General features: G+C 38.9%; 1 protein-coding gene across 15 annotated transcripts in view; it reads right to left on the bottom strand.

Annotated features, from left to right (window-relative positions):
- The window catches only part of RBMS3 (RNA binding motif single stranded interacting protein 3), a 721,711-nt gene that overhangs the window by 305,652 nt on the left and 392,334 nt on the right, over positions 1-23,725 (bottom strand). For all 15 annotated transcript variants that reach the window (XM_065666137.1, XM_065666135.1, XM_065666138.1 and 12 more), the window contains one exon: positions 21,242-21,300. In XM_065666137.1, coding sequence (XP_065522209.1) covers positions 21,242-21,300 — 59 coding nt within the window. The remainder of the gene's footprint in view (positions 1-21,241; positions 21,301-23,725) is intronic.

Genomic DNA, 23,725 nt, shown 5'->3' with positions numbered 1-23,725 from the left:
CTAATCCTTTGCTATGAAAGGGGGCAGCACCAGCTGCAACCTTTTTCTTTCTGCAGGATCTTACACCTGCGAGCACCAAGGGGCTCACTACTACCAAACAAGTTTCATGGCAATGTAGTAACTAATGACATTGGAAGAATGACTCTTGATTTCCACTGGCAATACCTCTGCCTGGGTGGTTTCAGGAAAAGAGTTAACAGTCAAGGAATAGCAATTTAGAAGCTGTAAAAGTAGGGACAGAGATGCCTGTGGGATTTGTGTGTGTTAGCTTTGCTTGCAACAATAGATCAGAAAATCAGATCAAGAGTTACAAACTAAAAAAGGAGGAGGGAGAAACTAAAGTTAGACAGATGGGAACTGCTGCAAACTGCACTTTTGATAAGATAGGTCTGATAAGCAGATACTCATAGGTTAATGGGGTTTATACCTCCTACATTCAATCATAACAGCGATACAGCTACACTATTTCCCATGTGCAAAACAGCCATGTGTGGTGACGTACATCACCCAGAAAAATCAACTTTTTAAAGAATGATTGTTTTTAATGCCAAATGTTCAAGGGAAAGCTCAATATTATTCAAAAGTATTTGCAAATCAGAAAAATTTATTACCACACCTGTAAATGAATAAGCAACAGTATTTCACTAGAAGGATTATTACAGATTTCTTCAAGCTCAGCCCTCCAGAAAAGTCCAGTTAAAAACAACAATTTTTCTTTAAAAAATTAAGGAAGCAGTTAAAATCATGTATTTATAGTATTAATACTTTCTAGCAATTTGCTATGACAACACTACTTCAGACCTCAATGATATGATTAGGTAAGAAAGCAGCCTACTTACACATCAAGTTGTACGCACGTTCTTAGATTATGTATACATATAGGGAAAACTTACGCATTCCAGTCAATCATTTAAAAGGAAACACAGTTGTCTGAATGTTTTCATCTGTCCAAAACCTGTCATTATGTAACATTTCACTGGGCAGTTCATCTGATTCTCTCTAAAAAAAAACCCAAAATGCTGAGCTCATCAAGTTTAAATTTAAAACAGCAAAATACCGTGACCTGACGGCGAATGCTGATGGAGTACTTTGCTCTCCCCAAGACTAACACGTGTCTCACGCTAACCTAAATGGTACTTTACATGAACACTGACAGCAATGTAACTCACTGCATACACATACTAATGAAGAATCACTACAAAGATGTATGGCTACAAAAACCCTCATTATCAATTTAAAAGGATATGGGTGCAAACATGACTCTGAGTGTTTATCCAGCCCTACTACATTGTTATTTACCTGAGTCACTGCAGCTATTACCTGCACGAAAGGTACTGCTGCATAGTTTTAGTAGATAAATTTGGAATTTTTATAGCAGTTTCTAGTAGCTTGCATGGCCAGAAATCAGTGCATTTCCTACAATTTTACAACACAAAAACCATGGAATTATAAAGAGACCATCTCCATTTTTAAACTCAGGTTTACTGCATGGGATTCTAAAATGCAGACTATGTCTTTATTATTCAGTGATTAGATCCAACTTGTTAGACTTCCATGTTTCAGCTTTCTTAATTACACCAATCAATGCAGTCTTTTTCTGATCTAAATGTTTTTTATGAATTCTTTACCACCTGGAGACACTTACAAAACAGTTTTGTGAGACACATATGGGACAGCAAAGAAAACTCAGAAGGTTTAATCTTAGTTTTGCCAATACTTCCCTCTGTGACTGTGAATAAAAGACAAGCTCTTCCTCCCTTCCTCCCGTACCTTCAGTTTCCATGAGAGGATCTCAAAATAGACTAATAGGCCTCCTATGAGGAGATTTTAAATTCATTCAACTATTTTAAGGAATGAAAGTTCTGACTATTAATAATTTTGTCCTATTGCTGATCCATTTAAATACAGACACTGCAACATTGCTTCACATGCCTATTAACTATAACGTCTTGAGCTAACGGTAGTTCATTTTTTGTGACAGTTCTCTAGTTGCTCCTGCTGCATGAATCACGAGTCTTCCATCATCTTTAAGGTAGGGACTGAAAACACATGAGTATCCTTTTGGAGTACTCCTTATTCTTAACTTTCCTACTCAGCGTCTGTTACTGGCCTATAGCAATTTTTCTCAGGCCGAGCAGTATCATCACTGTTTTCACACATCTTGGCCCTTCCTCCTAATCAGTCTTCCACGGGAAGATGGTCCAGAGAGGATTTCCAGTTTGTCAGGTGACAGAAAACCACAGGTAATATTTTAGTAGAATAATTAACATAAAAATAAAGCCCTGTGGAACTTTCAAATGATAATTCGCAGGACTTTTTGCAGAAGGAGTTAGCCAATGAATCCTAACAGACACAGTCTCTAATAAGGAGTTTGCTTTTACCAGCAAAGCTTAAATCATTCCTACTTTTTGTAGGAATATTTGCCAGATGTCAATGATGTGCACTTTCCAGCCTTTATTTTCTCATCAGCTGGGACTTGGGCTTGAATTTATTGTTTGGCTTTTTTTTTGTTTATTTTTGGGATGACTGGTAATATAAATTGGTACTATGCTCCCTTTGTAACTGGAGGGCAAGCTTTTACATGGAAAAATTATCCTAGATGACCCTTGGGAAGAAGGAAGAGAAGAAATGATGACTTGACCAAGATTCAGATAACTAATGACAGATTAAGCATTTATTTCATTATTGACTTGTTGAAGTTTACCTTCAAGAAAGAGGGAAGGCAGATGTGATAGCTGTCTACAATTACATTAAAGAATTTTATTAAGTAACAGAGCTGCTGATTGTTGGTACTTCCTACAAAGGATAGAATTGGAAAGAATGGCTTTCACAATGTTTAGAATTCACTCTGGAAATATATTCCTATAAAAGGAGAGATGTGCAAACCAAGACTTTTGAAAGGTTCATGCAAGGTCACTCAAATATAAAACACATTTCAAAACTCAGCAACTTACTAAAATCACCTATTCCCTAAATATTTATTAAATAGGACCTCCTTAGCACATTTAAGAAGTGTCAGGCTCTGGTTTGATTTCAAATATAATCATAAAAATACAATAAATTTTCCTCCAGGAGAAAAAAAAAAAGGCCCAATAGAAAGCAAACGAAAATGGTTTAAGGGCACTGATATATAAAGTCCCAGATTAAGTATCACTCACTCACTTACCCGGGGTAATGCATCTTGTTCTGATCACTTTCGTACCAGCAATTTGTAAGTAAACTAGAGGGTTTGTTCACTGACAAACAGTAACATTGAGTAGAGGTCAGCAGGAACAGTTTTATAAGGAAATATTGTTGAAGCTAAAATTTATCTGTTGGGTTGAAGATAAAATGTATCTGTTTTGCTGAGTAAATACAAGAAAAGAGGAGTGCATTTTAACATTGAACTATAATATTGAATGGTAAAAAGCGAAAACCTACGAGGGAGACAAACTAATTAGCATGGTGCCTAGAGGCAGGGGAGGAAGGATAATGAAGAGTAGTGGGATTAAATTAGGAAAAGCAAAATTTAGGCTGAGTATAAAGAAAAAACCCTTACTAATAATAAGTTTTATTATTTCTGGAATTAGTCTCTCAGGTAAAATGATGGAAACACCTGTCTAAGATTCAGGACTTTAAAATTTAGGTTGCACAAAGACATTAATGCATGATACACAAAGGCATATACTCTTTAGGGAATAAAACAGTGCTGGTGGGGACAGAAAGAGCAGATGAGACCACATCCTGTCACACCTCTATGAATGAGATACACTTAACACCCTCTTCAAGATGCCCAAAACACAGCCTACGCCCACAACAGACAAGCCCTGCTTTGAAGCACTGCCCACATGGAAAAAGAGATGGGCATGTGCACAAGGGGATGGACACATGGGTGGATGGCAGAAGTGGCTGGCCCAACATAGTCCCAAGCACAGCAGAGTGAGTACACATCAGCACACCTGGACTTTGTTCCACATTCCCAGCATCAACTCTCTCTAGCACTCTTACAGACCTTCCCCAGCATGTTCTTACCTACCACAGCAAAACAGTCTGAAGGCAATGAGGAAATAAATCCATAAACAAAAATACGGAATTTCATTTTTCTAACTGTTCACTGTGAGGAAGGTGAGACAGGTTGGCTAAGGAAGTTGTGGATGCCCTATACCTGGAAATGTTCAAGGCCAGGCTGGACAGGGCTTTGAGCTTTCTCTAGTGAAAGGTGTCCCTACCTACCTACGGCAGGGTGGTGGGAACTATGACAGTCTTTAAGTTGGAACTTAAAGATAATCTTCAAGGTCCCTTCCAACCCAAACCACTCTATGATTCTGTGATAATTCAAGTATTTTGTTACTTTGGAGATTAGCTAGCCCATGCAACAGCATTAGAGGCCAGGCTTGGTGCTGTAGTTACAGCATGCTCACTTTTAACACTTTCTGAAGTAAACAGGGCAGTTCAGAAGCATGACTGCTACTGCTGTTGCCTCTTCATTTAGTTCACATAAAGGCCAAGCAAGCCAGCTAGACTCGCTGTAAAACAAAACAAAGCATTCCTTCAAAATGGCTGCAAGACAAAAATGCCACAGCGTAGTTGGCAAGCTGGTTTCTTGTTTATAGCAGTTTTCCTGCTATCATAAGTGGCAAGCATTACCCGAACCTGTTCTAACATTTTTCCGGGGTTTGCTCTGCCTATCTTGCTTAAAAGTAAAAAATCAGCAAACGCTTTGCAGGCAATTCTGAGAGCACTGCAGGGACCACAACTGGATAAACAGTTTGTGTCTAATAATGGACAGGTCGTTCACCCAACTGAAGAAAAAAAAATAAAAAGGAAGGGTTAAAAGCTGTCGCTTTATCAGGAAATGTGAGGCTTTAAACTGGAAGCAATTTCTTCAATGGCTATTTTGACCATGGAACTTCCTAATCTCAGTTCCCATAAAGTCTGGCTTGGAGCCAGCCAGAACGGTTCGTTTCAGCTGCACAGATATCTTCCACAGAGGAAATAAAAGGATTTCAGACCCCGGAGTCATTTCCTTTGGTTCTCAGCTCATTCAGAAAAAATGTCCTTTTGGTCAGTGATATCTCCAACTTAATTCCTGCAGCATGACTTTAAAAAAAACTCTTTGTGGGAAACTCTTTCTGAAGGTTTGGAAGCGCGCCCTGTAAACTGTTTGCCAGTTGCTGTAAAATACCTTCTTTCCTCCCATAAGCTTGTGAATTAAAGGTCCTCTTCTCTTACGCATTAACGCTGAGCTTTCCAGAAGTTCTTACTCATCTTGGAGTCCCATTTAATAATTACAGGAGATATTTACACTCATACACATAGACATAAGAGTCTGCAGAAGTGCACATCAAAATAATTCACCAAATGTACTTGAATCACACCAAGTGATCCATGTCCAGCTTCAGGTGCAAGCAGAACAAGTTAGCATTTATCAAGAAGAGCAATGTATTGTTTTCCTAAAAGTACCACAGGTTTGGGGGCATCTAAGCACACTACATTGCACGCTTCCGTGTGTCACAGATACACAGTTGAGAAATATTTGAAGATTCAGTCTCAATTAAGAAAAGTAACCTAGAAGATCCAAATAGGCTGTATTTAAGACAAGTATGCAGGCCAGTCAATGTAAATATCAGAAATGACAGGAGTATAATGTTCTCTCCAAGTGAGTGCTATAGTCCTTGAGGCTACCATGTTAAACATGTAGTCAGGGTTTCACTGAAATAATGGAGATAACGTTTTTGACACACAGTCTAGCTGTAATGACCAAATTCATTCCGAGCACGTAGGACCTGGGAACACTGGCTTTACATCATCACAAAAGAGAGAGGAAGCTTTTCAAATATATCCTCAGGCCTGTGATATTTCTAACAGTATTATAAAACAAAATACTTACTGAGGTGTAAGGCTCAACATAAAGGGTAGCGTTTGTGGGTCCTCTAATAGGAAGTTTACGCATCCTTTGTCCTAAAATGAGCTTTGAAGCACCAGGACGCATCAGAGCTAACACATGTTTTATCAAGAAGATTGATTCTAGTGAAACTCAAGGCCTTCTTCAGTACTGTGCTTCATCATGCATCTAATGTTAAGCATACACATTGTAAGGAAGCCCCTTTTATATTCAGAGAATTCAGAAAGCAGCGCAAATGACACATGCAAAATGGAAACAGTAATGAGTTGAACCCTACTGTCAATTTCAAACATCAATGCTGACCTTGTGATTGATAATTACATTACTCTTTCTAGGAAAGTTTATCACTAGACCAAAATTATATGTTTAGTTATTATTTATAGATTGTGACTTGTATAACTGACATGCTCATGAGTATCAATTCTTGATTTGAGTAATGCCAGGTATTATGTAAGATGGACTGATACATCTGATGGGCTCTTTTCAGTGGTGCCCAGCAACAGGATGAGGAGTAATGACCATAAACTAAAACACAAGAAGTTTTACCTCAACATGAGGAAGAACTTCTTTACATTGGGGGTGCAGAGCACTGGAACAGGCTGCCCAGGGAGGTCACGGAATCTCTCTCTCTAGAAACATTCAAAAGCCACGTTCTCCCGCGTAACATGCTCTGGGTGGCCATGCCTTGACAGGGGTGTCAGACTAGATGACCTCCAGAGGTTTCTTCCAACCCTAATGATACTGTGACCAAATTCTCATGAAGTACTTCAAGACATACATACCTACCTTTTTGTAGGCAGGTAGGTAGGTAGACAGATAGATAGCACTGTTTGACAGCACTGCTCTGCATAGGGTAACAGAGGTTAAAACCGAAAGCCTTTACCCTAGCTCAGAAATTTTCTTACAATGCTTTGAACAACACAGAATGCACCTGCAGTCTACAGTGTGGACCTCTACTAGAGAGGAGATAAGGTATAATATTCAATCTTACTTCTGTTTTCTGAAGGAATGTGGGGAGCTATCTGATTTATAAAATAAATGAGTAAAATAAAAACCACATTTTCTATATGTCAGTCCAAACATTTCTGTACTGCAGTTTTCTCCATTTAAATATTTATTTCCCAGCATAAAATAACACTGCAGAGACATTGATGCAGCATATAGAATGAAAGGCAAATGGGAGGTTTACAGAACAGCTAGTGTTTCTGAGGTTAAAATGGACCTACACTGAAATTATAATGGTACTTTTTTTCTTTCTCCCTTCCTTTTTTAAAATTATATGTAAATTCAAACCAAATGTTGACTGGAAAGTTTCTCCCTTTTTACATTCCACTTCTCTCTTCCAGGAATGCCAAACTCAGGAGCAGAGTATCAGTAAAGACTGTCTAAACTGAAATGAAATTTCTGGTTTCACTTAGTTCCGTAGGCAAAATGCGCTTCCACTCTTCCCTAAAACACAGTAGGGAACATGGAGCCTTAAAACTCATAATATGAAAATCCCATTTTCTTATGAGACTTATTAATATGAAATGACTGAGTGACAGTCTTAACTTCCACTTAAAATAATAGTGGAGCATTTCATAGCCATCCCTCTGCCTTATCCTCACTAAAACATGGTGAGCTCACCTTGCTGGGCTTTTGAAACAAAGCCCATTTTGCAATTATTTTCTTTAATGTGTAAACCTACCGACATTTCCTAGGCCTCACAATGGCAAACACATACATGATCTGCAAGGAGACGAACTGTAACACAGCCATACTTTACTCCTCCAGCTCCTGCTCGCTGGCACTTCAGCAAACCATCGCAGTTCCCTGTGTCCACTACCATACATCCCAAGGCAGCCAGTCAGCCTGGCTATGGGGAAGCAAGACTGCTGCTCTCCACTTTAGCTCAAGAACCAGGCCCTGCTCTTGAAGGAGCTGCCCTAGAAGGTATCCTCCAGGGGCAGGTTTGTCTAAAAATTGGCAGAGAACATGGAAGATAGCCCATCATCACTATAGCCCCACATGCTCTGAGTGAGCATCCACCAGAGCCTAACTCCCATATCAGCTGCAGCGGCCCCAAGGAGAGCAGACCTAGAGAGAGCACATTTCCTGTCTCCCTCCCCAGTGCTCCTTGCAGAGGTGTGGCTATTTACGTTATTGTAGCACTTGAACGAAATAATCCCCTAAAAAAAACCGCATCTTACAATATTTGCCTGACTCCAAACTCAGAATATTTGAGGAACTCTATGAAATGAGTGCATGCATTTGGACAAGAAGCTGGTAACCGAACACTCTCTCCACTCTCCAGTAGCCTCATGCCACAGATCCTGTTATAAAACCTGGGCTTGCTCCAGCTCAAAATTTTGCTGTTCTGATAGCTAGAAACTCTCACCCATATTTCACCCATAATTTAATCATAGCCTTTTACCCTCACTTATCTTGCTGCCAGCTCTGTGAACACATTTTTTTCCCTTGCCTAATACCAGACACCGATTTCTTCATAGACAGTGCCTTTCCTATTTTTTTCTGGTATTGTAAATATTCCTTTAAATTCTATGTTGTGCATTCCTCTCCAATCCCTCTCTACACTTTTTTGAGTAAGAGCCCAAACATTTCCAAGAACTAAGCTGAAACCACAGGAGCATGAGTTTGACTGCATGGAAGAAGGAGATAACTCAGGTTTTTGTCCTTAGGACAGCAACTGGAGATGAGGTCAAACAGGTTACCTGGATAGAAAGAAGTTGAAAAAACAACCCTATCAAATACTCAGGGAGAAGAAATCATGGGTAGGAATTAACCAATTTACTATGCCAACTACCATTTCTACATCTTCCCCAATGGGAAACCTGCACATGAGTGTGTTGTGCAGACAACTTATGGTCTTCAGCAGGAGATTCTGGCTCCAGAAAGCAGAACAGAAAAAATGGGAGAGAGTGGATGAAACAGAGACATTCAAGCAGCTGCACCTTCAGGGATATCATTTCTAAGCAATCGAGCCAAATCCTGCTAAAGGAGAGGAGAGAAAGATTCACATAGGTTATTTCAGCAGCATGATACAGCAGGCCCAAGTCCAGCAGGGCAGCTGCCAGCTCAAGGCAGCATTGAGGTGGTGAAGCAGGATGTGACCCAGTGCCAGATCTTTCCTCCTGAGAGCTGCTGACTTTACATCTTATAGAACTAAAAGTGTCCCTCTAGAATATGGAGCTAACCAGAAGGAAAGAGCAGGTTGGAGTGATGGCAATCACTCTCACCAAGCAAACAGATGGGGAATTGGTAACTGAAGAAAATCAGAGGGTGATCACTACATCTGTCCCTCTTACATTCTCTGGCCTGCTGTTTTTGCTTGCAAGTGGACATATGGAAAGTAACCACAGAATCACTCAAATACAGTTCTGGCAATGCAACTGAAACACTAGCAGGTCCCTAAATGTTTTAAGCCTAAGAAATAAGATGGGTGAATGGGAATACATACTACAGTAAGAAAACACTCGTTAGTAAGTGTGAGAGCAAGGCAATGTGACACTGTGACATTAAGATATAACATGCATAGCACAGATAGAGTAGGCTGTGCTGACGATGGAGAAATGATCAGGCTAAGCATGGCAGTGAGCAACAGAGAACCTGTAAGAACTGAAATCCCAGCCCTAAACATGCAGAACAGTGGTTCCGCATTACTGGAAACTGGCTACCTTTACTCCTGGTTGCCCTGCCAGGCTGGTAACACCAACTGTAACATGCAGAGGAAGATGCAGAAAAGCTGGAAAGGCAGAAAGCAGAATACTCGTAGAGGACTTTAATTATCCCTACACAGATTGGGGCAAAATGGAATATAATGCAAAGATCACATTTGTAGGTACTGTCTCAGAAAGCAGCTGCTTAGAACACAGACAACTCTTAATTTGAAATGAACACGGATAAGGTAATGGGACAAACTGACAAAAGTGAACACTAAAAACAACAACGGATCGTATTCACCCTCTCCATTTGAACAGAGCTCCAGGACGCAATAGCTGACTATTCGTGCTAATAAGTGGTGTAAAGCTTCTTTTCTAAAACCAAATCCATACCTGAGGACCAGGAGGTGTTCTGAAAAGATCCCAGGTATGATCTGGGTACCTACAGGTCTGTAAACCTGGTGTCAAATTCCCAGAAATTATAGAAACAGAGTAAAATCAATGGAAATACAATATGTGGAAACATTTAATATGGCTTTTGTAGGTTTCTCTCACAGACCTATTGGAGTTATTTGAAAAGGTCAACAAGCCTGTGGATAAGGGTGATCTGGTTAATATAGTCTGCTTGAATCTCCAAAAGGCATTTGACAAGGTACTCGCAAAAGATTTCTTAGGAAACTAAGCAGCCATGGCTTAAGAGGGAAAGTTCTTGGGTAAACAATTGGTTAAAAGATAAAAACAGAGGGTAAAGGGCATGGTCTTTCTTACAAGAGGGGAAACGGCACTGATGGACTTCCACATAGAGCTTTGCCAGAACCCATACTCTACAACCTGTTTCTAAACGACAAGAAGAGGCTAAGCAGTGAGGTGACAAAATTATTCTGGAGAGAAAACAGGAGGGGCATTTGTGAAGAACTGCAGAAGGACCTTATTAAACGAAGCAACCAGGTAATAAACCAGTATAAGAAATCGGACGCAGATAAACACAGTCACGCACATGGGAGAAAATTCCAGTTTCACATTATAAAATTATGCCCTTTGAAATGCCCATAGAAATGCTCAAAAAGGCAAACTGAATTCTAGGAAACATTACAAAAGGAGTAAAAAAGCAAGGCAAAGAATATACTGCAGAAATATCTACACATATTTCCCCGTCAGCCTTTTCTTCCCCACAACTTCTGAAGCAACTGACACTATTCAAGCAAATTTAACAGAGGCAGCAATCTCAAATACTTCAGTTCCAAAACCTCAAACTTATTAATAGACGCTATAGAAAACAGAGACTTATTAATCTCAGCAACCTCAGAAGGACCCCTCTCTTTTAATTTTAACTATTTTAACACTCCTACAGTAGCAGCCCAAGAAAATAGAGTATGGCAAGCAGCAGCTATGCAATTCTTTCTGATCTAAGAACTGAAATTCGCCCAACCTGATAGATACGTATCTGTCTCCAAAACTCAAGGCATATTTAATGTCTGTTCCGTGACTTTCTTCTCTAATAACTATCTATACTTTCTTCTCTGTAACTATCTATACTTCTCTAATAAATATATCTATACAACTAGCAATGAAATCTGTTTTTATAAAAAGAAATAGGTTCTAAGATAAAGTACAACACCCCAAACAAAAATTACACACTAAAATTTTTAACACAGATTTGCCCTCAGTTTTGGGGCATTTTTAAAGATATGTTCCATCAATTATGTGGAATTTACCCTGCAATTTACTGTAAGCTGAACTGACTGACAAGAGCGACCAAGATACCTCAGGCAAGCCAGGTCACTCAGACTTTTTCTTGTTTCATGATTCAAGGTTGATCACACAAACTTTCATTTTCTGCAGAATGTCATGCTTGGTTGGTTAAATATGCAGGCAATTAACACAGAGATAACATGACTTTAAATAGAGGTCCCATTGACCCCCATCTCCTGGCTGCAACCTTTGCTCTGAAAGTAGACAGCTTTGCAAAAATATTCAATTAATAAAAAGCCATGAATGGCAACAAGTCCATTTTCATTAATTTAAAAATAAATAGTGTTTACTGCTCTATATTTAGCAGGTTAATGAACAACAACACCATGATTAATACCACAAGCAACAAAGGAATGTGGCTGAAAGATCTTCATAGAGATCATATTAAAAACCAAAATAATTAATTTCTGGGTTTCTCCTGTTTAGAATAAGACAGAATATTCCCTGCGAATGAAGTAAACAAAGCCTGACGTAACGCACATTTGAGCCCCATCTTTCCTGTCTCTTCCCATGTCCTGTCCCAAGTGTGGCACTACAACTTGCCACAGTACCTCCAACGGTCCATGCCAAGTGCTCCTTGCTGGTTCCACCCTCTCCTCCACCACCGGTACCTCCTTCCCAAACACCACATTGGACAAAACCAGCTTATATGCGGCACTACCATAGATGAGCAAGAGGTGATTTATTGTGATTACTTTAGGTGGAGTAAACCTACACCCACCCTGCGTTTCCTGCAGCGGGAGCAATTAGTTTCCACTCTACATTAGCTGCCTGCTTTCTGAAAATATTCAACTTGGTTGTATGAAAATCACAGTTCTCTGACATATTTTCTTAAAACTGTAAAATTCCACGCAAATAAAAAAATGACAGCTTGGAGTCTCTGAAAATATAAACCAAACTAAGGGGGTTTTGGTTTGTTGTTTGGTTTTTTTTTTTTTTTTAATAAAAGAAAAAATGAAACCATTTTGGTTTTTTTAAATCAAACTTCTAGTTTGGGGGTCCAGAGGAACCACATATAACACCACTGCCATCTAATGGATCACTGGTCCCAAGGAAGACCCAGACAAAAACTATTTCATCAAGTAGGAGATTGGTTTCTACCACCCATAACATGGCCTCCTCCTTTTCTCATATATAAATTTAGCTCTCCTCTAAACATTCTGGGTTGAAAAAAATCTCACTAAATGTCATCCAAATGTATGACTATTCTCAGGAGAGCTGAAAGACTTTTTTGGGGTTTTCTTTTTGTGAGAATTTAGTATTTCACAAAAATGTTTTCTAACTCCATTCAAAGTCATAAGATCACTCACAGAACCTAAATTAATTGTGGACCCTGCTCTTTTTCAAAGCCCTGGGCTGCAAAGTCCATAGGACAAGGCTGGGTTTTTAATTAATTTTTATGGAGTACAATTGTTTGATTGCTGTTCATCAGCACCCATAGTTTTACTGTTGTACAGCTACCAAAACCTAGAGAGATGGAGTAATATTAATAATGCACACCAGTTCCTTCCACAGCACTGGTGTGGGTAGGTTTTTTGGTCAGCACTGACAGAGCTACATCTTTATTGCCAAAGGTTATGATTTTTCTCCTGTGTTGCACATATATACCTGCTCTAGTGGTCCTACATCATCTCCAGACACACAGCCCTCGAATACCCAGAAATACAGATTTAATAAAAATGAAGGCAAGATCTAGTAGTGTTTTATTTCCACAGTGTATTATCTACCAAGAAAGAGAACATTTACTTAATTCACTTGGGTCAGAGTTTTACTCTTCTAAACAAAATTTTCCCCACTATTAGGGGAGAATGAGAATAGCGACTTCTCTGATTGCCGGCATACCACAAAAGTGAAGTCAGGCTACAATTAACAGTTCTGATTCAGAACAGTTCCTGTTGAATGATGGTCTGTCAATTGGATTTATTATCAGATTATCACTATATCAAGTAAGGATTTGTTTTGCATATGCTATATATTCTGAGAGCATGCAATGAAGTTGGCCTTAGCAAAAATTAGGAGCTGGCCACTGTCCTCCTCTGCATCTTCCTGGGGGTTTCCATAGAAGAGCTTTGTTTTTCATAGAAGAGTTGTGCACTGAAGGTCTTGAAACTTCTGAGAAACCAGCTTCCCAGCAGAGTACCCCTGCTTTTAGAAGAGATGAACTGCCTTCAAGCAACCTGAGGCCAAGCAGATTTACTGGCATACATGAGATGCTATATCATGGCATCAGAGAAAAAAATTAAGCAAAGTGATTCTGCAAGACAGTTGAAAAAGCCAATACACTGCAAACAGGCATTAAAAGCTGATTATGAGCCGCTGTTCAAAGAGAAAAATCTCTTCTGCTCACTTCTGAGATATGAAATAGATATTTCCAAGTCTGCTGAGACCATTAAGAGACTACTAACGTTACCCAGTCCCAAAATGCACATCAAATGCATGCCAAGCTATTGGCAAAGTTTTATACAGACCAATGAATCAAAACATTAATCACTGTGTATAAATGGAAATTTTACTTTTTTTTATTTCTCTGTAAGGAAACAAAATTAAACCAATTATTTGTCAGTGATATGGGCCTGCAAATTTTGGAAGCAGTAAATTAAGAATAATCACAGATTAGATATGTCACTGAATATTTGAGCATCTTGGGTCTCCTTACAGAAAATATTTGCTAGGCCATCAGTTCATTTATGAAAAGATAATGACCCAGGAAATATTTTCCTTAATTGCAAGGAAGCCGTTTAAGAAAGTGTCTGGGGAACTAATTAGAAAGGAGTTTCCTCTGTAGAGGACCTGGCCTTAAACTCAATAAGCAGTTTTTAGAGGACTTAAGATGAAGCACTGTTCACATGCAGTCAAGAATGTTTGCTGAGGTGCAGCAACACTTTGCAGACATGAAGGTGGGTACATCTCTGAGTTCTCACCAAGGCAGGGCAGTGGCCAGTGCTGGCACACTCCAGCTATGATGACTTGCTTTGTACGACTCATCAAACCTTCTCTTACTTCACTTTGGCAAATGTGAAAAGCATACAAAAACATACAAACAGGAGAATCTCTACCTTCAAGATGAAGTGGGAGTCTGCAAAACACTTGCATGTTTGCCAAGACATGTAATGCCTGCTGGCCAACTCAAGAAGTGCCAGAAAAATAGTTCATCCAACAGCATCACATGCTCCACCAGAGTACCATCACTTCTTTATAGAATCACAATATCAGTTAGGCTGGAAAAGACCTTCAAGATCATCAAGCCCAACTGCTACCTCAGGATCGCCAAGTCCACCACTAAACCATGTTACTAAGGGCCCTATCTACATGGTTTTTGAACACTTCTAGGGATGGTGATTCCACCACTGTAAGTTCCAGGGGATAGTTACATATATATGTATGTGTGTGTGTGCATATGTACACACATATATATGATTATATAAAACAAGAGCAGATAAAAAAGGACACACACAAACGAAAAGAAATGCAAACAAACAAAACTAATGCACAAAATAATCACCACATCTACTGTCTATCCCAGCATCGAAAATAGGATTGATTTGTTACACAAGTCTAGAGTTTCAAAAATAAATAAGTCTGTTTTACAAATGATTTACTTTCTACAATACCCATTTCCCCTTGAAGCACGCTGTGTGTGCCCTCCTAGTGTGAACAGTTTGTAGTCTGTGATCAGGCACAGACCTACTTGGCTGGATTTTTCTTCTCCCTCAAAATGGCAATTCTGAGAATCATAAATAACACAGCACAGTTATTGCAATTTGAGCTTATTCCCAATAAATAATATTTATTAACTAAATAGCTTTCTATGCAGCTTAGCTCTTTCTTCACTAGCTTATTATTTTACATAGACTTCTTCATATTGCTAGTCACAACCAAATTGTGCCATCTCGAGTATAATAAAAATAGGAATTAATAATGTGAAAATGTATAATTCATATGATCACAAACAACCTTCATAGATTTAATGCAAAAATACTTTCTAAAATTTAAAATTATCAAAGTATTTTGTCTAACATACACACCCAGGTATATCTACTATATGCTTATAAGCTTTGTTTATCAGAATACTAGAGCAGAAGTTACCAGCTCATTAGCTCCAGTGCATTAAGGTACTTAGGGATGCTGTGAACTTAAGCAGATGAGTAACACCACTGACACAAAGCAGCACGGACTCCTTTTGGGAGATATGAAACACTACCATGCCGTTCCAATTATCTCCAACATTTACAGTAAACCTCCAGTTATCCCATTTTTGTTACACAAATAAACTCTGAATTTATAAAACAGGTCATGGTAAATTTTAAGTACTGGTCTAAAAATAGTAAGGCAACTGGAGAAATAAAATTGTATGTGATATATGGTGGGTTAGCACAGATGACCTCACAGCATTTTTTTCTACCAGAAACCCACCACAATCCTAATGACTGCATATCTGCATCCCCAATTTTCGTATTTTAAAAATGAATAGATCATTGCTAACATTTCTCAACAGGAAAAATGTCACAATGAAATATTAAAATCATAAATACAGTCTCTATAGTTCTCTTCATCACACTAGGCACATTTCTCTCCTAAGACAAACACTGCTATTTAACAAATCCAGTAATGCAAGGTTTGAAAAAACATACATAAAATGAAGAATGTGCAGTTGAAGTGTTTGTCTCCTACACATTACTGTGATTCACAGGTTTTAGTTATTAAAAAAATTCCCACAGGTGGGACTTCAGACTTTCAGTCATTCTCTTGTGCTCATCTTCTAAGGTCCTAGCAAAATGCTCAAAATCATATGAGCTCCTGATTAAACCAGGAAGTAAGTCTGCACGCATGCAATTAAAGTGTCTGCAAGGGCAGATGCAGATGACAGTAATTCATACGCTAAAAAACGGGCTTGTGTATTTGGCAGATCAACTGTTCTGTATTCCATTGCTATGAGGTATGGAAACTGTACTGTGAAACAGCCATTACTCATTCCCCTGGCTCTAAGCACTTAGGTCTATCAAAGGCAAGCCAGTCTGGAAAGGGTGGGAGGCAAGGACTGGAAAGAGAAGAGTCTACACGTTTCAGATTAACGCTTCTCTTGAATGTTTTTTTTTATTTCATTTCCCTACTTTTTAAATTATCAACTACAGTAGACCCAGAAGGGAAATGCACAGGGGGAGAGGGAAAGAGGGGAGGGAAAGGGAAAAAGCAAAAGCAGCCAAAACTCTCTGACTTGTTCATTAGGGGTTTTGTGTTTGAACATCTGAATGAGTCATGTGTCTGTTTTTCATTATTCTCCATATGTGATTCTTCCCTGCTTTGTTCAGTGGTTTCTGGCCATTTTGTCATGACTGTGCTTATTTTGTTCTATATATTATTCTATTACATGGTGATTGTTGCTTCTCCTCTGCCTCACTTAGCAGTTATGCCACCAGCAAAGAGCAATCTGAAAATGAGAGGTTATGTCAAAAGGTTTCCCTAGTGAGTTCCCTCGCAGCATATATGATTACTTTAGACTGGACGGCTTAATTCATACCAGGGAGAAATCCTCAGATAGCACTATTCCTTAGCACGAAAGGAATGTAGTGGGTATCCTTTTAAAAATTTGAGGAATACTGGCGAATGACTTAAAGCCCAATGAAGAATGTTTTCCTCATTTTTCCAAAAGGAAACCTAACACTTCATGCTAAGCAATAACTTATTTTAATACATCTGCTGTTACATGGGCTATTTAAAAGAATTTTTTTGCTATATTAACTATTTTCCACTTTCTCCAAAGTATAGAGCTCTACTCTGTTCTTTGGTCAACACACAAATGACCCTGAAATAGAATCCAAAATCTCCAATCATGTGACAACTTCTTCTACCATCTCCTTGAATTTAGTCCACACTACTGCCTTGGAAACACATCACAGGATGATGTGCTCATTTAATAACATATACTTTGCAAAAGGTGAGCAAGACCCAGAAGTCTAGAGAGGAATAAACAAGTTACCCGGGTTTTGGTTTTTGTTGTTGAAGGTTTTTTTGGTTTTTTTTTTTTTTTTTTTTTGGTTTTGTTTTTTTGGTTTTAGTATTTGTTTTATTTTTAGGGAATGGATGTAGACTCCGGTGTATTAGAAACACATTCAACTTCTGAAAACATCTTACAGCAAATAGTCATATAAATCCACTCACAGACCCTCAAAGGTAACACATGATTAGTACCATGCAGCACGGATTTAGCAAGAGTAAATGTCGCATCATGCTTCTGTCTAGTAGGTAACGAGCCTTATGGATAGGAAAATACTACAGTTTTTAGTTAATCCTTGGTTGTCACTCATAACTTGAGTAAATGGGAGAAATATGATCTAGCTAAAAACTGCTGTTATGTAAGTGCCAAACTGATTAGAAAATCCAATCTAAAAAGAAGTTGTCAACAGCTCAGTGTTGTACTACCCAGTGTACTTGAGAGGGTTTCCTCAAAAGTTATCCTCAGGTCTGTTATTATTCAGTCTTTTCCAAATTATCTTGTCCAGTGGATTAGAGAAATCATTTATTAACTGTGAAGAGGATACTAGAGAGGTAAGTGCTACAACCACTCTGAAGATTTAAGACTAGAGAATAATCTTAGCAAATTAAGGAGTAGCCAGGAAAAAATAGGATAAAATTCAATGCAGACAAAGAAAAAGTACTAGCTTTAAGAGGGAATAATCAACAGCACAGAGCAGAGCACACAGTAAGGAATGCCTGGCTGGCAGCAGCACTGGAGAAAACAATAACAGAACCAGAGGCTGCAGGGAATCTCTTCGCATAAATCAGCACTATTGTTCTCATGCAACAGCCCATGCCTCAGAAATGTATCTATATCTGAAATACATATAGCTATTTACATGGATGCTTCAGCAAAAAGAAGAGTCATGTGATCACAAAGACGACAAATCATCTCTCCACACTATTTAAAATGGTAGGATTTAGGTCATCTGATATCCCATGCCTGGCTCTAAGGTCTTCAAGTAAGAAGTGAGATAATTGCAGAGAGACCAGCAAAGTGCTATAAGCCAGAAACTTGAAACAAATTGGCTTTAAGGAAAAAGGGTAAGGACCAGTGGTAAATCTAAGGAAAAGATATGGGAGACACAGCAGTCTTCATTTGCTGCAAAGAGGAAAGGAATAAACTGTTTTGCATCTCCACAAGGGAAAAGCAAAGAAGCAACAGGTTTAAACTGCATCAGGAAGATTAGGATTAGACATTAGGAAACACTTCATTATAGTGAAGAGAAGGAGTACTATCAGGAGCTCAAATATCCATTGCTGGAGGCATTTGAGATAAGGTTACAGAAACACCCCTCAGCAGTGGGTTAGAGCTGATCCTGCCTCAAGGCAGGTCCTGGCCTCTTCAACCTCTTCAGGTCCCTTCCACTTCTGATTCCTGCGAAGCTTGTTTTGGGGGGTTTTTTGGTAGACTTACCGAAGAGGGAAATTGTTGCTAGCATTTAAAACAGCAAAACATCTACATCTTTTTTTATGCCATGAAGCATACTGTTAATAAATCCGATTATGTTTATGATCTTTTAATGGCACCACTTAAGACATAAAGATCCATCTTTGAAAATACAAATAAATATCTCTGCCCTACAGTGTAATACAACAGCATGAAAGTAAACTTTTACAAAGTTCCAACTCGCTGTTATATAACCCCTACTACAATAATTTCAAATCTAACTGCAATATGAAGAACACCAAACCCAGATATTTCTCTTCCTTGAAACTCTAACATTCATATTCTTTACAGTCTTTTCATATTACATTTTGTGTTTTACAAACAGATCAATTCCTTTCCTTGTTTACCACTGGCAATGGGAACAGGACATTCTGATCACATGGTACCACATTTGTGGAGTAAAACATACATTTAAAAATACCAAAAAAAGTTTAGAACAATCATGGAGCATGCTTCCCCCAGATTCTCTCCACCATCCTTCAAGCACCTTGCTGAAGCATCTGCACCAATATCATAGTGGTTTCAGACAACCAAGCGGAGACAAATACATTTCCCTCTCCCATGGACTTCATCCCATTATTCAACATACAGTCCAGTTCAAATTCAACTCCATCTGCTTGATTTGTGTTGCCATTCCAGAGGGACAAATTTCAGAAAACAAGATGAAGGATAGAGTCGACACACGAGTTAACAGGAACATGTCAGTCTTGTGTGGTAGTGGGAAGGGAGACAAGGACCTACATGTCTTTGTCCCCAAGGGAAGTTCTTAGTTGGAGTGTAAGACAGCAAAGTGTGGCCCCAGGATAACCCCAACCTAGCTGACCATGGAGTTTCTATTTCTCGTTCCCCACAAGACCCCTCCAGATCTCCTAGGCCTATGGTCTAACACCTTCCTGAACCAGAACTTCATCCTCAAGCACTCCTACCCCAAAACCCTTCCTATCCCACCACAGAACTCTTCCTTCTTGCTAAACCAGTTAAGAATCCACTTGATCCACTCAGCCCTCTGTAGTTCTATCATGCTCCAAGTCCCCCTCTCCTTACAGCACTTCACGCTGCATCCTGCCTCCACAACACAAACCTTCCAGCCATGCAGCAGCCAGCAGCAGGCATGTCTATCTCCTCCCAGCTCCGAAACTGCAAGGCTCACCTCTGTGCCTAGCTGGCCACCCTGCCAGGGCTTTCTGCACTTGGCCTAGCCTGTCTTCCCACAAGGGTATCCCTCCATAATACAATAAAAATGCCAACAAAACCAGAGCAAAATACCCCAACCTACCACCCAAACAAAAAAAAAACCAACAAAACAAACCTGGTGTGATAATCAAAGAAATACAAAGTAATGTTATCGGAAGTGCTCCCAGGAAAGAAAACTCACATTCAGACGAAAGTAAATGCATGGTAGTGCCACATGATGGACCATGACTGACAGGACTGCTGACATTTTCTAGGACTAAAATTGCAGTCTTCCAACTTATTTTTCCCTTCAGTCACTAATGGATGCTGTTGCTGGCAGGCAATAGGTAAAGATACACACTTCTAGAGACTTCAAGAACATCTTTGGTACAGATGGCAGAATTTTGCCCCATCTCATAATTTCCCCAAATGCCTTTGCTGCTTCTCTTCACAGCCTTATCTGGTCACTCATGAAATGTATTCCTCTACTGCAATGGTTTGGTTGGTTTGGTTTTTTTTTACTAATTCATATAGAAATGCCATCCAGAATCTGCTTCTTATCAGAAGAACACACTCTGGTAGTTCCTACTACTGCAAAAGGATCCTGTATACCACTAGTATAAAGTTACAGAGTCTTTTCAAAGCACAGCTTCTCCTCCATAGGGTTCTTGGCTCTTCAGGCTGGTAAATGAACAACTCTAGTCCTGACATGCTACTAGACATGCTGGTGAATATTTATCTAGGCAAATATAGCTATACACATGCACAAAACATGCTATATTTCACTAAAAATTGCTTTCATACTTTAGCAAGAAAATTAAGAACAAAACTGGAAGAGGAATCATTTTTATATCACAGTATTGCAACCTGTGGATCTGTGTGTGTCATAAAGAATATATTCTTGCAATAGCATAGCCCAAGACTTCACAAAAATAGGAAAAAATAAACCAGGTTTTACTTGGGAAACTTTTCCCAACAGTTTCTCAGTTTTATATGGGAAATCAATTTGCATCACTGATAATATCATTCAAATCAGACAACACTATGTGGTTAGAAGGTAAATTACTTTTCTGCTGAAGCAATTTGATACTTGTTCTGATTTGTGATTTTCATTTTGTTTGTTAATGAAAAAAATTAATGAGCAATGTTACTGGAAACACAACTCAAAGCTGTGGCGTTATTAAATATGCTTGTAATATACCGTACATTATGTTGATTGCACAGTTGGAGCAAAAGCCTTGGCGGGCAAGCTACCAGTCAATCATTCAAACAGACAATGAACTCAGAGGGTGGACGCTTTGCACGTACCTTTGCACTGATTTGTGTTTTTGTCAAGAATTGCCTTTGTGGATACAATTTTCCCATACCTGTGGAGAATACAAAAAACAGAAACACATGTTACTGTATCTTAATAACATACATAGCTATTTTTGCGCACATGAAACACACATAGTAGGAAGAGATTTAGTGCTCTTGAAAACATGTTTGCCTGATACTCCTGGAGAGATTCCTTCTCTGCAGTTCAACAAACACTTTTAGGGTTCACTTTAAAAGCCGAACTGGTCATTTACCACACCCTGTCCATCCCTGGTCACTGCACTGCACTGTCAGCATAAATTACAGCAAGGAATTTAGGGCATCAGCAGAAGGAAAGAGATTTCTTTGGTTAAATTACTCAGGTTTCCTTAATTATTTTTTTTTTCTATTGTTTTTATTTTTAACTGCCAAACAAGGCTTGTTTTAACAGAAATGGACCAGATTCCTACAGGATTAACAAAACTGCAGGAATTTTTGTCATTTGTGCTCATGTGTGCATCCATGCCTGCACATACACACTCTAAATTTCTGGTTTGGATAAACAGAAGCTTTAAGGTTTATGTGCATCTAGCTCTTTCCAAGATGAATGTTAATACTTAGTTGAATTTATATTACCTCCCATAGATAGCATGGCACTGCACTGCATTTTGATAGACTTAGCATGATTAATATGGATTTTGGGCAGCTACAACTTGTTGCATGAAGCAACTAGACCATAAAATAGATATCTGTCTTTACCTCACAGAGTTTAAGACTAAGACCACAGACTTAATAGTAAGTATCACAAAACCTTGGTAAAAGGTCACAGAAGACAGCATTTATGGCTGAATATAAGACTTCGGGAGAATAAGGAAAATAATTTTATTTCTCAAGTCACTGGTATATCTTGGTCCCTGTTTCACTGAAGAGAACTTCCTCTAAAATGTCGTTTCACAGTTTTTTTTTTTAAAGAGCATTACTGGTACTCTGGTGGATTGGGCTTTCATTTGGAAGACTTGTCCATGAAATGCAACTTTTGCCATCAATGAAAGATGTATTATTATAAAAGATTATAATAAAACTGAACCTTATAATGGCAAAGCAACACTCACGGAAAATAACCAACAATTCACCAATTATAAAACCCTGAAATGTATGGCAGACCAATTTTTTTATTTGGTTAATCTTTATTAGCAGCAACATAAATTTAGTGTTAGTGACTTCCATTTGAAATACAGAAACCAGGATGTGGAAGATCTTGCTGCAATTCCCTTCTCTGCCTCAGGAGGAAACCTATGTCTCTTGCTATAGAGAAAAGGACTCAGAGCAGTCAGAGCACTGTACTACATATTCAAGTCATGCTCTTTTCTGCCCTACCAGTTTGCAAATATACCCAGTAAACCAGGAAAAACACGCACACAAAAAGAAGAAAGGGTCAGGGAGCCAAAGAGGGAATGGTACCATCACACACAGGGGAAAAGTTTCAGTCTGGGACCCATCAAATACTTTCTCATTACCAGGGAACAGCAGCAATAGGAAAGACTGAGAACAGCCTCCCTGCACATACTCTTTGGTACCAGCAAAGAAGATTTAAAGCAATTTTGTGCCTGAAAAAGTTCTCAGCTCAAGTTTCCACGCTGCGAGTGACATGTAACCACTTAGCTTTAGATAAAAGACTGTCTCTCCATCTCTCTTCACTCTGTTTTCGTGACTGATGCAAAGTGAGACTTTCCATTTCACTGTTTTTCCTTTCCCTAAGAACCCACAAAGGCATTTGTTTCCATTTGACTTTCATTTTGGGGAGGAAAAACATGCTTTGTTTTATTTCAGACTGAAACCAGTCAAGAGGAGGGCGAACTGACCTAAAGGCATTAAGAGTTTGTACAATCTAAGTTGAGCCCTAATTCAGCCATCTTTTAGGAACAACAAGAACAAAAATAATCATACAAGCCTTCCTCTCCTTCACACCCTCTCCTTTTTTTTCTGGCTCTGTAGAGAAGCAGGATTTTTGTGCTCTGAAAGCAGATGTAATTTTCTGTATACTCCACCATAAAGGGTATACGCGCAGGTAGCTGTGGGTCTATTTTTGCCATAGCTGCGGGTCTGTTTTTGCCATAGCTGCCTCCACTCCAAACACGTTTAATGTTAACCATGAGATCACATGCTTTTCTAACCTCAGATGTCTCCAGAATTGGGTCTTTATACTCACTTGTGTTCCACTTAACTTTATAATTCTTCATGGTAATACCTGAAGTTGACTTTGGCCCCAAAGATATTAGAGTCTTCACATATCTTAAGAAGGCAAAGTCAAATTCTCCGCCAGAGTGATTTATGTTTTTTCAGTGGACCAACCCACCCAGCAGGAAATTTGGCCTGTGTGGTGCATCTTCATTCATTTGATTAATTTAGGTTTAAAATCAAATATATGAAAAACATGCAAGAACATGACTATCTTCTGCAGTAAATGGCCTCTGACAGATATATGGAAAAAGAATC

This window comes from Lathamus discolor, chromosome 2 (assembly GCF_037157495.1).
Source record: "Lathamus discolor isolate bLatDis1 chromosome 2, bLatDis1.hap1, whole genome shotgun sequence".
Lineage (NCBI taxonomy): Eukaryota > Metazoa > Chordata > Aves > Psittaciformes > Psittacidae > Lathamus > Lathamus discolor.
The sequence above is the reverse complement of the archived record's forward strand: the minus strand, read 5'-3'. Positions and strand labels throughout refer to the sequence as shown.